Raw genomic sequence first — 22392 nt, forward strand, 5'->3', positions numbered from 1 at the left:
GCTGTAGGGGTTTCCTGGGTCGGGAGGGCTGCCCAAAGCTGGCAGCCCCGCAGAGTCTAGCTGAGGGCATGGCCCTGGAGACTGAGGTGGGCAGAACACTTTAGTCCTCCAATGGCACCTATTCCACCAGTGTCTCAAAGATCTGGGGGGCAGTGTTGTTACAGTGATTTGTGAGATGGGAAAAGGTTGTCAGCTGGGGTGGGGCTGAACAGATTAAAGATTTAGTAGAGACACAAGGACAGAGAAACAACTGCCCATCACAGCACACCCCATTAAAAAGCAGATGAAAGGTCAGGCTTCTTACCAGCTCCTTGTGGTTTCCCCAGAGGTGAGAAAATCAAGAGTTAAAAGGAAAGGGAGTGGGGAAATGGGGGTGAGGGAGGGAAAAAAAAAAAGACAAAAATTGTTATTAGCAAATTGTCACATGCACTACATGACAGTCTTCAAACACTGCACCACAGGGCCCAAGGGAGCCTAGCAAAATTTGGGGGCCAAGAAATTTTAGCTGGGGTCATCACATACCCCAAGAGAAAGAAGAGCTGGGACTTTCCTCTCTGGTGGTGAGGATGTCATGAAGCTTTTCCATTAACAGCAGCAATTCAGCATCATCTGAGAACTAGTAGTTAGATGTTGAAAGCTAGTGGCATGGACTAGGAAAGTGGAAGAGAAGGCTGAGGTGGAGGGGAAGCTGTAATGACAGAATGTGAAGCAGAGGCTGTGGAGGTTCTGAGGACCTGTAACTGATTGAGTCCATAATTCTCAAGTGGGGAGTTCATGGCTCAAGTCTTCCTATCTCCTGGTTTCTCTAGTTTTGAATTAGACATATGGACGGCAGATTCAGTCACAATGAGGGCGATCACATGGGTGGTTTGGTATGACTTTAGGATAAGCAGAATAAAACATGTCAGGTACAAATGGTAGATTTAGGGAAATATGAAGTACCTAATTGCAGCCCCATTCTCATTCTCCACTGCCAGAGGAGAGGCAGGGCAAATCTTGGTCCCTCGTGTAGACTGGTGTGTTTGAATCCATCTTGAGTGCTAGGTAACTCACCCTGCAGCTCTAAAGGAATCCAGAGCAATTCTGCCATGATGTGCTAGCACAAAGAGTCCAGAGGACATCAAGATTCACGGCTACTAGCCCATGTACAGAACATGTTTCTTCAAACCTCTGTTCACAAGATGTACAAGGGTTGGAGGGTAGACAAGGGGGAAAGGCGAGAGTATTTCAAAAAGGCCTTATTTTAGTCCAGGCCACGTAGATAAGACTCCCAATTTCAGGCAAGACTGATAAAGAACTGCCAGAAGGGGGAATCCACCTGTATGCCCTGCCTCTCCAGGAGCTCTACTGATGAGGAGATAGAGTTTGCAGGATCGAGGATGTTTATGTGTATATGAAAACATATGGTGGGATAACAACAAGACACTTTTCTCAGTTCAGGGTAGAAGTGGACTTGGGTCCTGTGATCTAGGCTGAAACGCCCTGCATTGTGGGTGTAAGCACTTATAGGTGCACACATGCAAACACATAAGGGGAGACACACACACCACATTTTTCTCTTACTTCCCCCACCAAGCTAAAAACAGCTTGGGAGAAACTCAAGGAGAAAGAAGACAATGGGCCATTAGCTCAAGTTCAAATCATGAGGAACAATCAAAATGGGAGAGGATAGAAAAATCAAAGAAAAGTGGCATATTAGTTTGTAAATAGTATATACCATCTCTAGGTCTATCCTATGGGTGGGCTGGGAAGATGATGAGATTTTAGGCATAATTCCTGTAACCTGGAGTATTAACAGTCACCATGGGAACCTAGTACACCCAGCCACCTTGACTGGAAAATTCTAAGTACCCTGATTCCAGGTACCACTTATCTGGTACATGATTCCCAGTCCTTCACACTAATAGACTCCCAGACTTTCCAGTGCTGTTTGGCTAAGTGGCTGTGCCTTAGAGAGCAAGACTTGAGGTCTGCATCATACAGGGGAAGAGGGCACTGCTGCTTTCTGAGCCTGCTCAGGCTCTATGCCAACTATGCAGCTAGGGGGACTTTGGATCCATGATGACAAGGAAAATGGATAGTACTGTAAAATAAAACTGTCCTGGATGGACCTACATAGTGCTGACCATCCATTTCTAAAGGAGAAGGTACAGAAACAGAAAGACTTGTGAAAGCAGAAATAACCCAAATTATTACCTTATTAATAATTAATATCAAATTATTACTCCTCTCCTACCCATTTACCTTTCTCTAAAGACTTAGCATAGAATATTAAAATGAGTCTTTTTCCAGGCATAATCCACATAAAGTGAGGATTGCGGCTGTTCCCTTTGTTCTCCCGCTTTGTCTAGAATGGCTAATACTCATTCCTTTTCTCTTAACTCCATTTCAGTCTGAAGAGAAAGGCAACCTCCTTCTAACTGCAGACCCTAAATGCCTTATTTCCAAAAGCATTCCTAGCCTCCATGTTTCTATCCCATTCTCCATTGGACAGTTTTATTCTGCAGACCTCACAAGGGGAAGAGACAATGATTTATGGATCACAGTTGTGCTTCTAAACCTTGATTACTGATCCTTAAACATAAGGCCAGCAGACGCCTTAGTGATTGAACCAGGGACTCTGAATTTAAAACGATTAGCTACAATAGCACAGCGACAGAGCATTGCATGCGAGATGGCAGATGAAAAAAACATGCAGAGAAGAAGCATCGAATGGTCTTACTTGTGCAAACTAGTGTCCAGGCAAGGTAGTGAGGAGGGAGGATGGGGGAAGCATTAGGAAAAACTCAGGTAAGTTCAAGTGCGCCAACAGTTAATGAACACAATCAAGCATACTCTATGATATCCCAAACTGTAAGGAAAAGAACCTACTGTTTCTCATTTCAAGCTGGTGGAGTGTCCAGCAGTACCTACACTTTGGAGAACTGAAGTCTCTGCCAGGGCCCCACCAAACTATGGCAGGTCATTTTTTCCCCTTTCACATGGCATTGAGGATAGTTATGCAATAAAGGGAGAAACTAAATCCTGTTCCTAGTGAGGTTTTCTAAACTTATTCCCCTTGTTCCAGCAATTCAAAAGCCATGAGCAGAATGCCTCACAGACCCAGCGGGCTACAGGCCCAGTGGGGAGGGAATTCCAATTGGGAATTGGCTTTCTTGACATTTTAAGAAAAGTCTCCAAACAAGCTCATCACCCCAATCAACACAGGAGTGTCTGAAACACAGAGAGAGAATCCTCCTAGATTGAGGAGGAAAGGACTAGCCTGTGAAGTTTTCTGGCCCATTCATTTTAGAATATTTTACTTCTTGCTAAAATTGTTTTTAAGGGATAGTAGGAAAATCAGGATCATCTTTATCAAAATTAAAACCTTCTACTACTTTCCTTTCTCATCCTCCCCACTATGGGAATTGCAAAACTTTTATGTTTAAGTTAAACTAGCAATTACAATCTTCAAAAGATATTAGAGGACATTATTCCTTCAGCAGACTATTTCTTCACAGTGGAACAGAGGAAGGAGGTTAAAAGATGGGGCTGAGTGGAAGTGGGGGAAATCAATACTCTGTCTATTCCTTTAAATAAAAATCTGCAGAACGCCTCCAGCTCCAAAAGATTCTATAAGAAGCTGGTCATATTGGTTTTCTCCAGGGAAGGGCACTGAGTGGTGGCAAGAGAGACGTTTGTTCTATGTGCACGTATTACCTATTTTAAAAACCAATAAAATTAAAGTTGAAAGGCAGAGCATGCTGTTTCCAGAGGTTAAGGTGACTGAAAACCACATGGTTCAGCCACAACTGTGGTGATATGCACTGCTGTCTGTGCTAGGTTTTAAGAGGGTAGGTGAGAAGAGGATAAGCTGCTGGTGAGAATTCAGGCCTCATGGACATGAGGTTTCTGGGTTGTCTAAGTACTACCCACTGCTCCTCAAATTGCAAATTTATGTCACTATTAAGAGCAGTAGCAGAACTATTACTCAGCTGACTTCCCGAAAGCTGCTGTCCAAAGGCCCAGAGGGACATGCAGGTGCCAGAGACATTATCTGACATAAGGAAACATCTCAGCACCCCACCACCACCACCACCTAAGGCTTCTGTAGCAGCTGAAGGTCTCCCCACCCCACTAACTCCTCCCTAGTGAGAGTCATTTAGCTGAGCCTTAAGTGATGGAGTATTTACCATCCAGCTCCTATACACTTCTATACTGGCATCCTGGGCAATATGCCCTGGCAAATGAACATTTATGGTATTCTCTTCCCATGAGATGCTACTAAAATAGGCTGCTAAGGCTCAGCAGAGAGAAGTAGCCAATCAGGGCTACACATTCAGGTTCTTCCATCCCCAGAATGAGGCATCATTCTCTTTTTATTAAGAGATATCCCAGTACTTTCAAAGGGAAAATTACAAAGAATTTTTTGATTTGGAAAGGGGACTGCTGTGGTACTACCTATTTCTATCATGGTCAATGACAAAGGGACAAAGTTCCATTCATTATCTCGCCATGAAGGCTTGGCATTTTACAGGCAGAGGCCAGAGTTGCGCAGTCCCTGAACCGTGGCAGTAGAGTGAAGTCCTCATCATACATACTCCTGTGAGATCAGAGACAGCTTTCAAATAAGATACCTCTTGGGGTGATAGATGCATACTTAGGTGCATGAACAATAACAATGTCTGCATTATTTCCAGATACTCAGGCTTTGGGGAGACTGACACGCCAGCAAGTACAGAAGCCACAAGGAACACACCACTGTGAGGGTACAGGGAAGGTGTTTCCCACAAAATAGGAACAACTTCCACATGAGGGAAATCAAATAAAGAATAAGTGAGTATGCCAAGCCATACATTATAAGCCAGCAACCAGCATTCTCCAGAACTAACCAGCCCCACAGACATAGCCACAGGACTTACAGACACACATACTAAGCCTGTTGCCGTTGACTCTTGATTACAACTTTACTTCCCACCATCCATGTGACCCTAGTCCAGCTCTCTTCAGAAATAACAGAACCTAAAACACATCCTTTGAGAAATGGTAATAGATCTTTGCTCCCCTTGGCACTTCCACACAGAAATTTTTACTATGTTGATTTCCATTCACTCAATTCATGTCTCCTATATGTATCTTAACTCCCGCATTAGTCTGGGGGATCCTTAAGGGCAGGGACATTTCTTCCTCTGTATTGCACACACCAAAAAAATCAACACAGAATGAACACATTCAATAAACAATGCTAAGTGCTTCCGCTTATTAAAATGTGTCCACAACTAATTCCTTCCTCCTCAGAGTTCTTGGATCTGAAAGTGCTACTAGGGCCTCTCCTCTGCTGTTATCAAAGATTTATGTTCTTCCTCAAATTTGTTTTGCTCCGACCAGGTCCCCCATATTTCTAAAATCTCCAAATCATTTTCTTACTCCTTGCCCAACAGATACTGGATATTCATATGAAAGAGTATTTTTCTAGACTTCAAAGTCTAGCTCTTGGTAGAATACTAGTGAACATGTATCGAATGACATATTTGTGAACTGAAGGCCTAGTTCCTAACCTCGAGCAGTTTATAAGTACTCAGGCTTCATGATTCATTACCATGGACTAGCACCCAGGGGCCTAAGTTACTAGCCCCAAAACTAACTGTTTTGAGATATTTCAAAGGTCAAGGGTTGTCTTGTTAGTTGGAATTCCACTGACCCGACACTCCTTCCTGGCACTGCTCATTGGTAGCTGCATGCACAGCAAGGCCTTTGCAAGCCCTGTAACCTGCACACCACCCAGACTGGATTGGCATACCCGCTTATTGCTGTGGCTCCCCAGAAAAGGGAAAGGGCCTGCCTGAGGGAGAGAAGTTAGAGTGCCGAGTCCTGAAGCAGCACACAGTCTTACCGCATCAAACTCCGCTTGGTCATCCTCAGGTAGGTCGCTGGTTTCATAAACATCTGGCTCGTTCCTGGCCTGCAGGTAGAGGAGTGAACACCCAACCTCACTACCCAGCATCCACTAACATCCCTGACCCTATTTTATTTGAACAAGTTAACAGAGAAGGCAGGCTGTAATGCCAGAATTCTGTCCCTTCTTTTCCACATGCCCAGTTAACTGCACACCAGTTCCCATGTCTTAGAGGGATGGGGATGACAGTGGGGCAACTGGGACCTGATTGATGGTACGTAGTGAGTGTAACTGATGACAAAGATGTTACCCTGAATCTTAAGGAGGGTGGGTCCTTAGCAGTCATGTCAAAAGTAGAAAGGCTATCCTCAAATTAGGTCCTGTACACCACTACCCTGGCACAAGGGTTGAGAGTGACTCACAACCTTAGAACCCAAGGTCCTGTGACCCAAACCCAACCCTGACTATGCAGGCAGGGCAGCACAAAATGATACGAGCCAGCATGTGTGGGGTGGGGTGGGGCGGGGCGGAGTTGGAGGGGGACACTCCCCAGAGGACAGAGTTCCCCATCTGGCACAAGAAGAGTTCTTATACGGTAACCTCTTCCTTGGCAGGGTGAAGGCCGTCGCTAAGTGGCCTAGTACGTGTGTCGTGTGTCTGGGGTGGGGATGGGGAAGGCTTATGGGAAGATTTGGGGAGACACGGGTAGTGTTGACACGAATGAGCACAAGTGGTAAGGGCCCGGAGACGATTTCTGGGCCGAGAAACTGGGGACCGCCGGAAAAGGGGCCTGGTAGGCCTTCCCATGACCCGGCCCAGTCAAGTTGGAGAAGTCCGGAAGATGCTGCGGCCCGTCCAGCAGCAAGTGGCGGGAGCCCTGGGGACGGAGAAGGGGCTGCAGGTGAGAGGGCTCACGGGTTGGTGTCTGTTGGGGGTCCTTAGTAAGTCAAGGGCGCAGTCCTGGGGAGAAGGGGCCGGTCCTGTACTCACAATGCCGGGAAGGTCAGCGTATTTAGGGTCCGCCATGGCGGCGGCGAGGCGGGGTTGGGGGACCGGGACCTCGGCAGAGCCGGGGCCGACGTTCGAGTGGGGGAGAGGCTGGGTCCGGGTCCCAGGCTAAAGCGGCAGCAAAGGGAGCGGCGGAGGAGGCGGAGGAGTAGGAAGTCTCGCGACAGCAGTAACACAAGAGAAGGGTAAAGCAAAAGTCGCGAGAACAGCCCGCTACCACACCCCTGAAAAGGGGTTGGCAAGAATGAGGCTCGAGAATGAGGTAATGGCGCGAGGCGGGGGGGAGGGGTGGGGTGACGCCGCATAGGATTGTGGGATATGTAGTCTTGGCCGACAGAGGCTTGGGCGGGAGATGACAATATGCACCTTGGGAGTTATTTCATTAAAATTTTTCTTTAATTCTTACATTAAATCTGTGAAAGAGCTTTTGTAATTCCTGTTTTTCAAATGAATAAATTCTGATTCTCAGAAATTAAATGACTATATAAAAATAACACAATTAGGCATGCTGTGGTACAGCCAGGAATTCAGAAATGACGATAATGACTAAACTTTAAGAAAGGCTTAGTCATATTAGGAATTAAAAAATGAAATAATAGTCTCAATTTAGGGCTGTCAGATAAAATATAGGACGCCTAGTTAAATTTGAATTTCAGATACCCAACTAATAGTTTTCTTACTATAAGTACATCCCATACCATATTTAGGACATAATAACACACACAAAAAAATTAGTTTTTTTAAAATCTGAAATTCAAATTTAACTGGGCATTCTGTTTTTATTTTTCAAATCTGGCAATCCTATCTCAAGTTCATAAATAGGTAAGTGGTGGCTCTAGGTCCAAATACCCTTTGTGTTCTTAGTCACTTCACTGTTTTCAGACTTGAATTTTGACAGGTCAATAAAATTAAAACAACAAACCTTTATGAGACTAGACGTGGTATTGCTACCTTTTTATTTGCCAAGTAGGTACATTAAAAAGAAAAGAAAACATACTATTTACTATTGCCATCATTTCTTAGCAGAAAAGTAGGAAGGATATACTCACAGAATAAAAGACAGTCCTTTGAAACTTAATAAATCTTGCTTTATGAAAAATCACACTGTGTGGGGTTTTTTTTTTGGGGGGGGGAGGTACTTATCCATAAGTTTTGTCTCTGACCAGTGACCTTCCATGGACTAGCATTTTGCAACTCCTCCACTAAGGATGCTGCCCTAGAGCCCCTGGGGGCCTGAGGTTGGGATGTTTCTCAGGATGTTCCCTGAGCTTGCAGGATGCTGCAACATTTAGAAATAGTGCCAGACTAAGTAGCTGGAGGGATGCCTATTTTCTTTAGTTTGGAGCACATTGTCATTCTATGCACACTCTCTTGGTTCATCCCCAAGCCTCTACCCCTCTTTCTCCATAGTCCCACTGCCTTCCCATCCAATTTCTTATGCTGGACACTTCTCCTTCAGTTTCCTTAAGATTCAAGGTGGGTTAGAGGTATAGGCCCAATTTGGGAAAACTCCTCAGCTGAATTCTGAGTGGTGAGGCCATCATTCTTTTCCCTTGCCTCATAGTATACAAGTGACCTTAGACAATTTCTATGCAGAACCACCATCACCATCCCCTCCTCCCTTCTCCCATCACCCTGCTCCTCCCTTTGGCTGAGAGCCTTAACTCCTGCAGTGTAACTCTGTTGGCCAGCAGAGGCCTGTGATGTGGAGAAAAATCAATTTGGCCAGCTTCTAGATGGTTCTGCCCATGGGCTGCAGCAGGAAGGAATTTGACCTAAGGAGAGAAAGAACAAAGAATCTCTAAGCTTGGCTTTTTAATTTTTCTTTTCTTATTTTCTTTATTTTTATTTTTATTTTTTTTTGCCAAAGAAGGGAGAGAAACAGAAAAAAAGAGAGCCTGAGAAAGCGGCTGGGATGTTGGGACTCTGTCCAATAGCAACTGAGACAGAAAACACACTCATATAGGTGCCTAAACCTGCCAACAACCTAAACACAGATGTCTGCCCTAGAAGTCTTCTCTTAAATTACCTCTGGTTATACCTATTGCTATCATCACCCCTCCTTCACTGCTTTCTGACTCCCTTTCTCTTGCAAAAGTTACTCTTGCCCACCTCTATCCCAGGCCCAATCTATGAGGCAAAAATGAGAATCTTATCGGCGCTTGAATTCTAATAGCCCAGAATGAGAGTTTGTTTTCCTTCAAACTGAGGACTTGGCATGTATATTGGAGACAGTGTAGACCACACTTCTAGATGTAGAGAAGGGAATAGCCAGATGTCTCCTGACACTTCTCTCTGAAAAAATGAGACCTAGACAGCCACTCCATAGAGGTACAGGGAGCTGCCCCTGAAGGTTGAGTGGGCTGGGATTCTGTATGAGGGGTGTGGGGAAAGGGAATGAGAAGTGTGCTCCTAATTTGGCCAGAGGATTGTGACAGGGGTAGAGGATGCCCTGGAGTAAAGGGGGTGGAAGTGCTGTAAATTCTCTTCCTTAGACAGGCAACAGGCCCACCATAGACCCCTTATTTCTTCCAGCGGAGTGGCGTCTGAGAGAGAAACACAGATCAAGGATGTCGGGGATGGATGCAGAGAGTGAGTAGAGTGGGGAAAGGATGAGGGCAAGGTTATCTTCGAGAGTTAGGGGTGGAGAGAAGAAACAAGAGGAGAGGGAAGGTGCCACCACTCGATGGTGGACGGCAAGCTCCAGGCCCCCAGCAAAGGAAGCCCCGCCCTGCTCTTTGGTCGCCGCCCCGCCCAGGCCCGCAGCGCGGCGCTGCAGCGCTAGGGGCGGAGAGGCAGAGCGCCCATTGAGGACCAGGCGTCCAGTTCTCCCGCATCCCACTGCCGCAGGAGAGAAGTGCGTCCCGGCTCTGCTCCCCAGCCTTCGCCCGGGCGCCCCCAGAGACCGAGCACCTGTCCTTTGCCTCGGCCTCCGGTGAGCTCTCGCCCCCGGAGCACGCACCACCCCTGCCGCTCAAGAAGTGCCCCAGCCCCACGCCGGCGACCACCATGGCGGAGACCAACAACGAATGTAGCATCAAGGTGCTCTGCCGATTTCGGCCCCTGAACCAGGCCGAGATTCTGCGGGGGGACAAATTCATCCCCATTTTTCAAGGGGACGACAGCGTCGTTATTGGGGTGAGTGCCGCCCGGGAGGGAATTTCGGGGAGGAGGTGGGAGGTTGAATCCTACCCCTCGGCGGGCTTTAGCCCCTGCCTGTCACTCTGCGCCCCCTCCGCGCCTCTCATCCTCCATCCTTTTCGCCGCAGCCCCTCCTCCCCTCTGCATCAGGATGGCTGGGTGTGGCCTGGCCAGGCCATGGGCCAAGTCTCTGCAGAGTGGGAGGGGGCTACTTCTCATCGATCAGGTCACCCAACTCCCCTTTGCTGCTTGCTGCACCGTCTCCACTGCCTAGAGTCAGTCTCATGTTTTTCTGGTGTTTTTCGTCTCCCCTAGAGAAAACGCATCTTCCTTTTGTTATTGGCTCAGATCTCTACCTCCACCTCCCAGGAAGGGAGGTGGAAGACGAGTGGATGGGCTAGATCGGAGGTAGGCAGTCCGGGGTCTCTGCGAGATATATATATATAGGCTCTAAAACCAAGCCCTCCATCATCCTCTGAAGTAGTTACTACTTGGACTTGGGGGGAGGGCACAGAACTGATGAAGGGTTTTCTGAGGAAGAAATACATTGATGCCACACCCAGTTTTTGTTTTTGTTTTTTTGGCGGGGGCAGGGAGTGGGGGTGGGAGCCTCTGGGGTCCTAAGAAAATATCTGCCTTTCCCTCCCAGGTACAGTAGGAAGAGGACTTCAGACCCACGCACCTCCCCCTAACAAATAAAAATAAATAGACCTTGAGAGCCTAACAAGTACTTGCTTATTCATCCTCTCTCTTGATGATCCAATAAAAAGTAGTAAGCCACCTCTACCTCATCATGACAGCCCCTACCCATAGAGGAGACCTTATGAAGAAAGAGAACTAATATTTACTGTGTGCTTGTTACTCTATATACACTATTTAATCCTCAAAACAATACTCTAAAGTAGGTATTAATATTTCCATTTTACAGATAAGGAAATTGAGGCCCAAAGTAGTTGAATTTTTCTCAAGGTCACACTGTCAATTCATGGATCTGCACCTAAATCTATGACTCCAAAGCTCATGTCTTTTCTTCTGCCACACTGCCTCTGCATTTTTCTGTTTTGGACCTTTATCTGTCATGGCCCAAAGGGCATTCTTAACCTACCCTTCCTTTCCTAGGTTGGTAGGGATTGTCAGGCTATGGGGTGAAGTGATTGAGGTTGAGTCCAGTAGGGCTTGAGGGGTGCTGAGCCAGGAAACTGTAGCCAGTTTGAGAAGGGAGGGGCACATATGAGGGCAGTCCTCAAGGTCAGGGGCACTTCTTATGTATCTTTGATCTACAGAGCTTAGAACAAGGCATACTTGTTAAAGGAATGAAGGAAAGAAAGGAAAGGAACCTGGGCCTTCTGAATCAGTGAGAATGGGACTTTGAGTAAACATGCCTTAGGAAGAGACCTGCTTACAGGTCCTTTCCTCAAGGGCCTTAGTCTGTCACCAAGCTGAGCTCTCTCACCTACAGTGTAAACTCAAATGGGTGCTTTTGCTGAGTGTGTGCTTATGAATATGTGCCTGCCACATAGAGTGAGTCCTTGTCTTTCTCTGCCTCAGGGACATTAGGCCATGCAGTCTGGTCAGTGGATCAACCCTGGGGGACTCCTCTCTGAGTAGTCTAAACAGTAGGCATTAACTATGAGAATTGGAACATAAGGTCCCTCTGAGATGTAAATGCTGAGAAACAGGAGGGAGGTGGTTATGGGGGAGCAAATCCACAAAAGGCTTCTACTTTTAAGCCTAGCTTCGTTGCTGTAGGTTTTTTAGGTAAGTCTAAACCAAATCCTCCAGGCTCTCTGGGCTGTTCATCCTGGCCTGGTGAGCATGGGGCATGGCGCAATGTTGGGAGAAGGAGTGTGGCGTTGATCTGTCCAATTTGCCTAGCTAAACGAGAGAAACGGTGGAAGGTAGGGAAGAAGGAGCGGTAAAGAGAGGCCCAGGGCACCCTGCCAATTCAGATTCTATCTTAGCTCCACAGCTGGTCCTTCATTGTCAGTTTTGCCTGATATTTGTAGGGCTGTACCTTTGTCTCACTCTGTATCTTCCATTGCCCAAGCCCTTCCTGTTAGTCTCTTACTCCAAGATAAATGCTTATGGGGGGCTTTTTTGTCTCAGGCAACATCCTTGGAACTTGTCTTCCCAGCCCTACTATTCATTCCTCATTCAGGAGAATGAGGGCTAGAGAAGTGATTTTTGAGAAGACTATTGAGGGTCCCAACAAGGAAAGGAAATCTTCTACCCCCTTTCCTCTTTCCTCCTCTATCTCCTTTTGGCCCTCCTCTAGCCCAGTGTGTGGGAAACTGAGGAACTAATGGAGGAAGCCACTTCAGGATGTCTGGGAAGGTGAGGGAAAAGTGAAAGTGGGAAAGGGTGATCTCTCCACACCCAGCCCCTGCTCCTTTTTCTAACAGCTCTCTCCTCTGCCTCTGTGACACTGGCTAGCTCTAGGCTTTAGAGTCCTTAATGTTCATGGGCTTTTCTCTGCTTGGCAAAGGGTAGAAGAATAAGCCAGAGAAACAACTCTGTGAGCCTTATCCCTCCCCCATTCCCCCGACTTCTCCCAGGAATCCGGGGGATGGGGCTTAGTCAAAGTTTATGGCCTGAGTCATAGTAGAAGGGTGCTCAGGTCACTGTCTGTGCATGCTATATACTTTTTTTGCTCTTTCTCACTCAGAATCCCCTATGGCTTTTTCACTGGACCCATTTAAGTGTCTTTCTTGGTCTCAATGGTCAGAGTGTCCTAATGCCTGCTATCTGGGCTGCTGCATCTATACCAAAGTGGGAAGGATAACAGGAAGCACACACACACACACACACTTTTTCTCTCTCTTTCCTTCTTTCTCTCCCTCCTTCATTCAAGTATCCACTGCATTCTACATCCCTCAGGTCTCCCAATGGTTAAGTGGGTTCTTAAGGAGGCAAAAACTCAGGACCATCAAGTGCCTCATTTGGAAAAGCTAGGTTGAAGCCTGCAGGATTGTTGGATCAGAGTCAGTATTGTTTGGGGTGGCCTGGGATTTCTTTGATATCTGAAGATGGGGAGCAGGTTTCCCCTTAGCTTTGGTGGAGTCTCATAAAGGAATATGGAGAAGGGAGGTATGTTCATTGTGGCCAGTTTCTCTCCAGCATTACCATGGCAACAATCCCCAGGGGTGTCACCATGGAAATCAGGCCTGGTGCTCAGTTCAGCCTCTACCAGGCGCTTTACTGAGGGTTGAAAGGTTGATCATCTTTGGACCCTGATTGAAGGCCCTCCCATTAGCTTTAGTCAGCACACATAATGGAAAACTACACAAAGGTACTAGGAGACACAAATGGACAAGAAGACAGCTAGAAGGCTTGGAGTGGGGTTAAAGGAAAACAGACAGCCCTGGGCTGTGGAACTGAAGGGAGGCTCTCCAGAGAAGACTTTGAGGAGGGCTTAGACTGCTGTGTGTGAAAGAGAAGGTGGGTCTCATTAGCATTTCTCGAAGGTAGAGGGTCTCCTTGAGCATTTCTAATTTATTAAGTCTTCCAGTCTCTGATATTGCACCAACTTATGGAGTCTTCGATTACCTGGAGGTAGAGAAGGTAAAGGAGGCTCCTTGGAGAAGATGGGGTTGAAGTTGGAAAAAGGGAGTGATGAAAGTCTTTAATTCTGTCTGGAAACATTCGGAGAAATGTCCAAATTGGGGGACCATATGGGGAAGGAGAAGGAAAAGCCATGATGAGGATCGGACACAATGTTGGTGCTTCAGTTCTTGGATCACTTTGGCATTGTGGGTCTGGAATCAGATGCTTGAGTTTGAAAACGTACTCTACCATGTCTCAGCTGCATGATTGTGAGCAAGCCACCTTACCTCTCTGAATTGCAGTTTCTCCATCTATAAAATAGAATAGTAATAGTACCTACCTCCTAAGATTGTTAGCATTAAATGAGATAATGTATATAATAAACTGCTTAACACAGTGACAGGTACATAATAAAAATCCCAATAAGAGTTAGATGTTATTTTATATATGTTGTCTCCCCACAAGCTAGCCTTTGACACAATTGGGAAGTGGTTAATATTTTCCTCTCTTAGTGGTTGTTTCATCCAAACATCCAGGTCTCTAGAATGTTCTTGCTCTCTTCCTCTATCAATATCTGTGTTTATTCAACATATATTTTGAAAAACATCCTATGGGCCAAGGACTGTACTTGATGAGATTTAGAGGGAATCCCTGTCTTCAAGAAGGTCTTGGTCTATGTGGTGACCCAGACTTCAGAGTAGTCTGGGCAGAAGCCTGGGAGAGGGCATCAGAAATGGCTTTTGCTAACTGTACATACACTCTCCCAGATTCTGACAAGAAACCCCCCACAACATACCAGTCTGACTCAAAGTACTTGTGTGTCAATTGCTTTAAGAGATGTAAATAATGGTGATGTTTCCCATGTGAGCAGTCTAGAGGCAGAAAAAAGCAGAAAACCACTGATCTAGTTATTTTCATAAAAAGGTCTCCTAAAAGAAATTCATCCTGAGTATAATCAATAGAAACTTAAAATAAAGTTACACTTTAATAGAAATAAAAATCTTAAGATAAAGGAAAGAAGAGCTTGGCTTGGAATTCAAGAGCCCATTTAAGAATAGGGAGGTGGTAACAGGGTTCCCAGAACCCTGAAATTGTAATTCGTGTCTATGGCATTCCCTGCTCATGGGATTACAAAGTGCACCCATTTCTACCTCTTAGATATCTTTTATCCTCACAGTACTGAGAATGCCACCCTTCCTCCCTTCCAATCGCTTTCTCTTAGCCTAGGCTGAGGAAAAGGGGTTCCTCAGACAATAAATGCTTTCAGCACTTGGAGAGCGCCCTCCATTTTAATGAGTCCACAACACCATTTGGAATTCTTTAACTGTGTGTGTGTGTGTGTGTGTGTGTGTGGGTGCCGGTGTTTCCAGAAGGGAAGAAGGGAGGGGCAAGGTTGGCTTGAGAGTTATATTTAATCCCCTTTGGCTGCATGCCTGGCTTCAAGAAGCATGGATAGACATCATTGGCAGAGAAGAGGTGAGAGTCATTGGCCTGAGATAGGTGTGTCTTGATTGTTTCTGTTTCTTGGCCACTAGATGGGAGAAACATTGAGTTAGATAACAATTCAAGAATCAATGAAAAAAAATTAAATTAAATTTTAAAAAGAAAGATATTATCACTGAGGAAGAGAGACATCAATTTGTCTAAATCTGTTTATTGTAACACTATGATTGTATTCTATGTAATAAGGATTTTATTCTTTGTAATGAAGTGTAATGATAAACTCTACAGGTAAAAAGGATGGAAAATTCACGGAAGTCCTATAAATAACCTATAAACTTAACTCACACCTTAAAAAAAAAGAATCAAGGTAGATTTTTCTTTAATAATATTAAGTATAACCTGATTGCACACTAATATATTTTAATTGTTGACTAAGTTAAAAACAAAAGCACGTAGAAAAAACTAAAAATCAGTCAAAAATCCCACCACCACCCCAGGGAAAACACTGTTAACAATTTGATGTATTTGTTTCTGGTGTTTATTTTTCCTGCATATATACATATATCAATTTTATTAAAAATAAATCATAACTATATGTTGTTTTGTAAGCTATTTTTTCATTAAAAAAATTTTACCATCATTTTTAGATAATTTTATTTTTTAAATGTTTAATTTTTGGATAAGTCTTACATGCACATGTGACAAAACTTGAATGACATAAAAAAGTGTATAATGAAAAGTGAGCCTCCTTCCTACCCCTCTTTTCTAGCCACCCAGTTCTCCTTTCAGAAGGCAAAGTTTCTTGTGGATGTTTCTGAAAGCATACTACACATTTATAAGCAAATACATATACACACGCATATGCTTTTCTTTTTTTTAACACGAAGGGTAGCATAATATACATACTGTTCTGTACCTTGCTTTTTTAAAAAAAAAAATGAGTCTTAGAGATCTTTTTATATCAGCACATAAAGATATATCTCATTCTTTTTAATAACTGTATAATATGTTATAATTTATTTAACCAGATCCCTATTGATGGGTATTTACGGTTGTCCTAATCATTTACTATTACAAACAACTGAATGATTTTGTATATATAATTTTTTTCATATGTGCAGTATGTCTGTAGGATACATTTTTAGAAGTGGAGGGCGTAAGGTATATGCATTTAAAAATTTAAGAGCTAGTTTCAAGTCGCCTTTCATAGAGTGGCCCAGTTTATGTATGCCCTCATCAATGCAGTGCATCATCAAACTCTTTTATTGTGGCCACTCTGATAAGTTAAAATGGTATTTCTTAGTCTTAATATGCATTTCTCTTATATTATCAATGAGGTTGTACATCAACTCATATATTAGGAGCCATTGTTTTATGATGCTGTATTTCATGATAGCACTTATTGGGGTATAATTTATGTACAGCGAGTCCACAAATCTTATGCAAATAGCTTGATGAATTTTATAACATATTTCGACACTCATGTAACCATTACCCAGAATGAGATCTAGAGAATTTCCTTCACCCCTAAAAAGCTCCCTTGTGCCCTCTTCCTGTCAGTATCATCCCCAGGCAATGGCTATGTTGACTTCTATCACTATAGATAAGCTTTGTCTATTCTTGAACTTCATATTAAGGGAATAATACAGTATGTGCTCTTTGTGTTAGAGTTGATTCATTCAACACGTCTTTGTGTTAGAGTTGTTTCATTCAACACGTCATAATCTTCTATTATGACATCATTTTAAATAGCAAAGAATAAAATATATGCACATGCCATAATTTAATCAATTCCTTATCTAAACCAGTCCCCTAAATGTTACTCCTTTGAGTTGTTTTTAATTTCTTGTTATTATAAGCAGTGCGATAATAAACATTCTTGTGGCTAAGTATTGGCTACAAATATATCTGGGTCAATGGACATATATAATTACACCCAAAAAAGTTTATGAGTGTACAGTCCTACCAGAAAAGAATGAGGGTACTCATTTTAAGGAAATTATACTTCCTGAACCCTCAGCTACAAGGACTATTACAATTGTTTTGTTTTCCAGTTTAGTAGGTGCAAAATGATGTTACTGTTCTAGTTTCCTTTTCTTCAAAAATGTTGAACATCTGTATTTCTTCCTTTGTAAGTACCTAGCTCTTGTCCATTTTTTTGTTTAGTTTGTCTTTTTGTTACCAATTTATGAGAGTTCTTTATGTCATAAGAATATTAGCTTTGTTTTAAAAACCTAAAATTTTCTTATTTAAAAATCACATATCTTTATTTTAGAATAAGTTTTAAATCTAAATCCAAAAGAACAAAAAACTCCTAAAATCTCACTGTCCAAGGATAACTACTATTAACATGTTTTTCTATGCAAGGTATACATATACATATTTGATTTTACAGAAATGGAATCATCCTTCGCATACTTTTTTTAACATTGCTTACTATTTTAAAAACCACCTTTTTGCTTTTCGTGCATACCTTGTCATGTCATTACATATTTTTTATCACATCATCTATAATGTTTTATTTTTTAATTTCAAAGCAATATGTTGTCATTATAAAATATTTAAATATCACAGAAAAATATAGTAAGTATAAGTTCCGTCATTCTGCTCTCCAGTGATAACTACCATTAACAGGTCTGTATAGTCTTCTTTATCTTTTTTTCTAAGGCTATTTTATCCATACGCCTTTTTAAAAGTGTAATCACATAATATACATTGTTTTTTATTTTTTCACTTAACAATGGATCTTGGACATGTCAGTATATCTAAACCAACCTGGCTCATTTTAACAGGGGTAGAATGTGGTAGGATTATAACCAATATCTTCTTGATGGATGTTTGAATTGTTTTTGGTTTTTCTTTAATACACACAGTTGCAGTGAACTTCTTTAAATGCTTGAGCAAGTGTTGTAAAGTGAATTCCTAGCACTGGAGTTGTTGGTACAGAGTACAAACAGTATGGACGTTTAAATAGTTAATAGAATTGTCCTCTAGAAAGATGCTATCTTGGACGTGGTTCTATAGTGTAGCGGTTAGCACCCTTGCTTTACAAGCAGAAGGTTCACGCACCCCCGTGGAGCCACGGTCCATGGTCTACAGCCATGCCACCCTGAACAAGCCTGATGTCTGAGCTCAGAAGCTAAGCAGGGTTGGGCCTGGTTAGTACTTGGATGGGAGACCACCTAGGAAGTCCAAGTGCTGGAGGCATAAATAATAATAAGTAATTTTTAAAAATTAAAAAAAAGAAAGATGCTCTCGGTTTATAGTACTCCCTTCTCTATAGAGTGCCTTCACAACTTCTTTCTCTTGGTGGAGTCTGTTTTTTGGGTTTCAGAGGCTTTTACCACAAAGACGAGATAAAGATTTCAGGTAGATTTTTGTCATAAGCCAAATTTTTAAAATCTTATCAATATTAAAAATAATATTTACTAGTTTTCCTTTACACAAAGAAGTAAAAAGAAGGAAACAAAATAATGCACTATTGTCTCATCTTCGTCGACATCAAAAAATAAAAAATATAACACTTATACATGGTTTAAACATGTCAACAATCCAGGATACAAAATGAAAAATGAAAGCCTCTGCTTTTTCAGTTTCTCTCCCCAAAGTAAACACTGTTCATACTTTTGTGTAATTTCTTCTAGAAAAAAAGTTCTATATAAATTGATGTGCTATTGTAACTATACCTAGAGCCACATCTCCAGCTTTAGCCAAGTTTTATGACTTTCCTTAATTAGGTAAAATGTGTCTCCCAGATTCTGATGTCCATAGACCTAAAAGTTTATGTTTCAGTTGGATAAAGATGGGCTTTGTAGTGAAACTATTTGACAACTAAATCATGATCTCTTTATACGGAATGGCAGGTAATCAGGACTGAGAAATTTGTCACATGATGGAGAAAAAGCTTAGTTTCATTTAATCTTACCAGAGATCTTCCCTTTAATATGATTAGATATCAAATATATTCTTTGGCTCTTTGGGTTGTAAATATTTTGTATCTTTAGCATTCTTATCAGCACACATGATTTATAACATGTTACCTGAGTTAAGCAAAGTACTTGTAGGTTTGAGTGATGTGCTTCATTTTCTCTTTACTTAAAACTGCTTCCTTAAAGGGAGACCCATATTTCTGATTTTATATATTCCTTTCTAAAGGGAGCTTGTGTCAATGTTTCCACAGCAGCTCAGCAGCTCAATATAGATTCACACACACACACACACACACACACACACACACACATATGTCATTATATAATAGGGAACATACTATATATCGGTCTCTAACTTTGCATCTTTCACCTGACACATCTTGAAGGTCTTTCCATATCAGGACATATGGATCTATTGAGGAAGATATTTTTAAACTTGGGGCAGATTTTTAATGTTAATGAGTTGTTATGTCTTCTCTGTAGCCTGTGCTTCTGTTGTCTTTTCCCACTTCGTTTCCCAGTGTGGGGGGTCCACGGTGGTGGAGTGCTAGATCATCATACCCAGACTGAGATCCCCTCACACAATCTCACTGTGTGACACTCCTCAATGACACTCTCTACCACATGGACACAACTCTTAATAGCAATACTAAATTTTGTTTCTCTCTAGTTTCCCTCATCCCCATAATTGTCCATGCATATGGATGGTTAAAGAACAAGTGCCTTCTCAGACTGATGGAAGAGGTTTCAGTATTTCTTCTCTCTCATACCCTACCATCTTTTATTTCCACTCCAGGGAAAGCCATATGTCTTTGACCGTGTATTTCCCCCAAACACGACTCAGGAGCAAGTTTATCATGCATGTGCCATGCAGATTGTCAAAGGTAATGGATGCATTTTTAGAATGCATTTTTTCCAGCTCCCCATTCCCTCCCCCACTTCTCTCCACCAGTGCTTTTTCTCCACCATCTCTTCCAGATGTCCTTGCTGGCTACAATGGCACCATATTTGCTTATGGACAGACATCCTCAGGAAAAACACATACTATGGAGGTGAGGATTCTGACTTCCATGAAGGGTGAGGAGCAGGGAGTGATGTTGGGAGGCCAAGGAATCTCAGTGAGAGAAGAGCTAGGAATCCAGGGTTGCCTATTTCAGAGGTAGCTGGGTCCTAAGGATGAACTGAGGGGCCATATTCTAGTGGGAGTGTAACAGAATCCCTTCAGCCTGCTGCAGTTTGTTCTCCTTTCCACTACTCCAGTTTTCTTCTTTTGATCTGGAAAAGCAGCAGCAACAAAAGTCCAAAGGACTGTTCAATTCTCTCCTTTTTCCACTGAAAGGTAGACATGACAGTGACTGTCTCCTAACTTAGTATGGTTCCTGTCAACTATTACCTTTGTGGTCTCTTGCATGCCTCTGAGTGGTCTCATTCTTCCTGAGCCCCAGCCTCATTCTGGAATACCCTTACTCACCAGGGAAAGCTGCATGACCCTCAGCTGATGGGAATTATTCCTCGAATTGCCCGAGACATCTTCAACCACATCTACTCCATGGATGAGAATCTTGAGTTCCACATCAAGGTGATCAGGGAATGACCCTGGGCATCTTCAGATGGGGACTGGGAAAAAAAAGATCTAGTATGAAACCAGCAAGATCCTGGGCACCCCAATTTATTCTCTCCCTCTGATTACCTCAGTTCTTCTCCCCCAAGATAGTCTCTTCTGTTCTTTTCCTCTCACTACTACTGTTGGAGAAGGTTACATTAGGTTGAGATTCCTTAAGATATATCTTCTTCACTTCATATTCCTCTTTTCTCCCTAACCAGGTTTCTTACTTTGAGATTTACCTGGACAAAATTCGTGACCTTCTGGATGGTAAGTGGTGTTTAACTCTAGCAAGTGCGTGGGGGTGTGAGGAGGGCAAGGAAGAGAAAGATCACACTGCTCTTGGAGTTAGATATGTTTGGCAAGAGATGCAGAGGGCACACAAGGGCCACACACTCATACCCATGTTCCTTGCCGCTACTTACCAAGACTTCCAAAAACTGAAAGGGTCAGAGTATGAGCTTAGATGCCCAGGCCCACATATAAACAGCCTGAGACAAGCTGGACCCCTGGGGCTAGAATCCTGCAAGGGGAGAAACTGAGTCTTCAGCACATACAAGGAGTTTAGGCTTCACAGGGAAGTCTTCCTCCCTTTTGCACATAGAAGAAATGACCATCTGAGCAGACTATATAGTGCGGGGGTTTGGGGGTTGGAGGGTAGAAGTTCTGGCTTTGCTCACCCTATATTGTCTTGATTCAGTGACCAAGACAAATCTGTCTGTGCATGAGGACAAGAACCGGGTGCCATTTGTCAAGGTGAGAGTGGGGATAGAGGTACCCAGGCCAGTGCATTGGGAGTGTGGGTATGGGAGGAGGTTAGACCAGTAATCTAGAAGTTGGAGGGTGGATCTCCTGGAGGGGTGAGATACGACAAGGGGCCGGGGAGAGTCTGGGGGCTTGGAAAGGACACTGTCTGAAAAGGTCATTTCATTATTGTGCAGGTAATTTAATTTGCAGATCAAAGTTTATGGGTCATTGTCCATTTGCCCCCTGCAGGGTTGTACTGAACGCTTTGTGTCCAGCCCAGAGGAGATTTTAGATGTGATTGACGAGGGGAAATCAAACCGTCATGTGGCTGTCACCAGTGAGTGGGGATTTAAGGGGCTCTTGAGTCTGGAGTCTGTCTTTCCTCTGTGCCCTTGGGGGCTGAAGGACTCAAAAGATAGCAAAGGAAGACTGTGTTTTCCAGAGAAGGGACCCTCTTTGTGTGACCCTGCTGCCTGGGAGATATAGTGGCAGGGCTAGTCCAGGCAGCACCCTCTTTCTTGGTGGGTGGGGATGGCAGACAGAAGAAGCCAGGCTTAGGGCTTCAGTCCTCTGGGGTTGGTACCAGGAATGTTTCTCTCTTCTTCCCACAGACATGAATGAGCACAGCTCTCGCAGCCACAGCATCTTCCTCATCAACATCAAGCAGGAGAACATGGAGACTGAGCAGAAGCTCAGTGGGAAGCTGTATCTGGTGGACCTGGCTGGGAGCGAGAAGGTTGAGGATCTTGTGGGGGTGGGATGGGGAGGGAAGGAAGCCTGGGGTGGGGGGTGGCCATTTTTAAAATCAAAATGACTTTTTAAATTAAGACATAATTCATATTCCATAAAGTTCACCATTTAAAAGTGTACAATTCAGTGGTTTTTTGGATGTTTACAAGATTGTGTAACCATCACCACAAATTCCAGAAATTTTTCATCATCTGTTAACAGTCACACCCTATTCTCCCCACCCCACCCCCACCCCCTGGCAGCTACTAATTGACCTTCTGTCTCTATGAAATTGCCTTTTCTGTACATTTCATATAAATAGGGTCATATAATATGGATAAAATGTAGACAGGAGGGGTAGCCTTTGGCAAGAG

At 43.5% G+C, this 22392-nt stretch overlaps 2 protein-coding genes, 1 long non-coding RNA gene and 1 pseudogene across 11 annotated transcripts in view; 2 read left to right on the forward strand and 2 right to left on the reverse strand.

Moving 5' to 3' along the window:
* The window catches only part of DCTN2 (dynactin subunit 2), a 13616-nt gene extending 6463 nt beyond the window's left edge, over window positions 1–7153 (reverse strand). The window contains exons 1-3 of one of the 2 annotated variants that reach the window (XM_015587005.1): window positions 6866–7153; window positions 5873–5941; window positions 305–310 (exon numbers count right to left, since the gene is read on the reverse strand). In XM_015587005.1, coding sequence (XP_015442491.1) covers window positions 305–310; window positions 5873–5941; window positions 6866–6901 — 111 coding nt within the window. In that variant the 5' untranslated portion in view covers window positions 6902–7153. The remainder of the gene's footprint in view (window positions 1–304; window positions 311–5872; window positions 5942–6865) is intronic. The other variant, XM_006908954.1, reaches the window with a different exon arrangement.
* The window catches only part of KIF5A (kinesin family member 5A), a 44222-nt gene continuing 27792 nt past the window's right edge, over window positions 5963–22392 (forward strand). For 3 of the 8 annotated variants that reach the window (XM_015587013.2, XM_015587012.2, XM_006908955.3), the window contains exons 1-9: window positions 5963–6776; window positions 9419–10021; window positions 19736–19823; window positions 19918–19991; window positions 20414–20518; window positions 20764–20812; window positions 21243–21298; window positions 21539–21626; window positions 21901–22025. In XM_015587013.2, coding sequence (XP_015442499.1) covers window positions 9893–10021; window positions 19736–19823; window positions 19918–19991; window positions 20414–20518; window positions 20764–20812; window positions 21243–21298; window positions 21539–21626; window positions 21901–22025 — 714 coding nt within the window. In that variant the 5' untranslated portion in view covers window positions 5963–6776; window positions 9419–9892. Of the gene's footprint in view, window positions 6777–9418; window positions 10022–19735; window positions 19824–19917; window positions 19992–20413; window positions 20519–20763; window positions 20813–21242; window positions 21299–21538; window positions 21627–21900; window positions 22026–22392 lie in introns of those variants that run through there. The other 5 variants (XM_025044732.1, XM_025044735.1, XM_025044733.1 and 2 more) reach the window with 3 other exon arrangements.
* The window catches only part of LOC112477420, a 21189-nt gene continuing 11756 nt past the window's right edge, over window positions 12960–22392 (reverse strand). The window contains exons 3-4 of the long non-coding RNA XR_003045464.1: window positions 20411–20556; window positions 12960–15098 (exon numbers count right to left, since the gene is read on the reverse strand). This is a non-coding gene — a long non-coding RNA (uncharacterized LOC112477420). The remainder of the gene's footprint in view (window positions 15099–20410; window positions 20557–22392) is intronic.
* On the forward strand, window positions 18102–18217 carry LOC112477441 (annotated as a pseudogene).

The sequence above is a fragment of the Pteropus alecto genome, unplaced genomic scaffold, assembly GCF_000325575.1.
Source record: "Pteropus alecto unplaced genomic scaffold, ASM32557v1 scaffold433, whole genome shotgun sequence".
Classification (NCBI taxonomy): domain Eukaryota; kingdom Metazoa; phylum Chordata; class Mammalia; order Chiroptera; family Pteropodidae; genus Pteropus; species Pteropus alecto.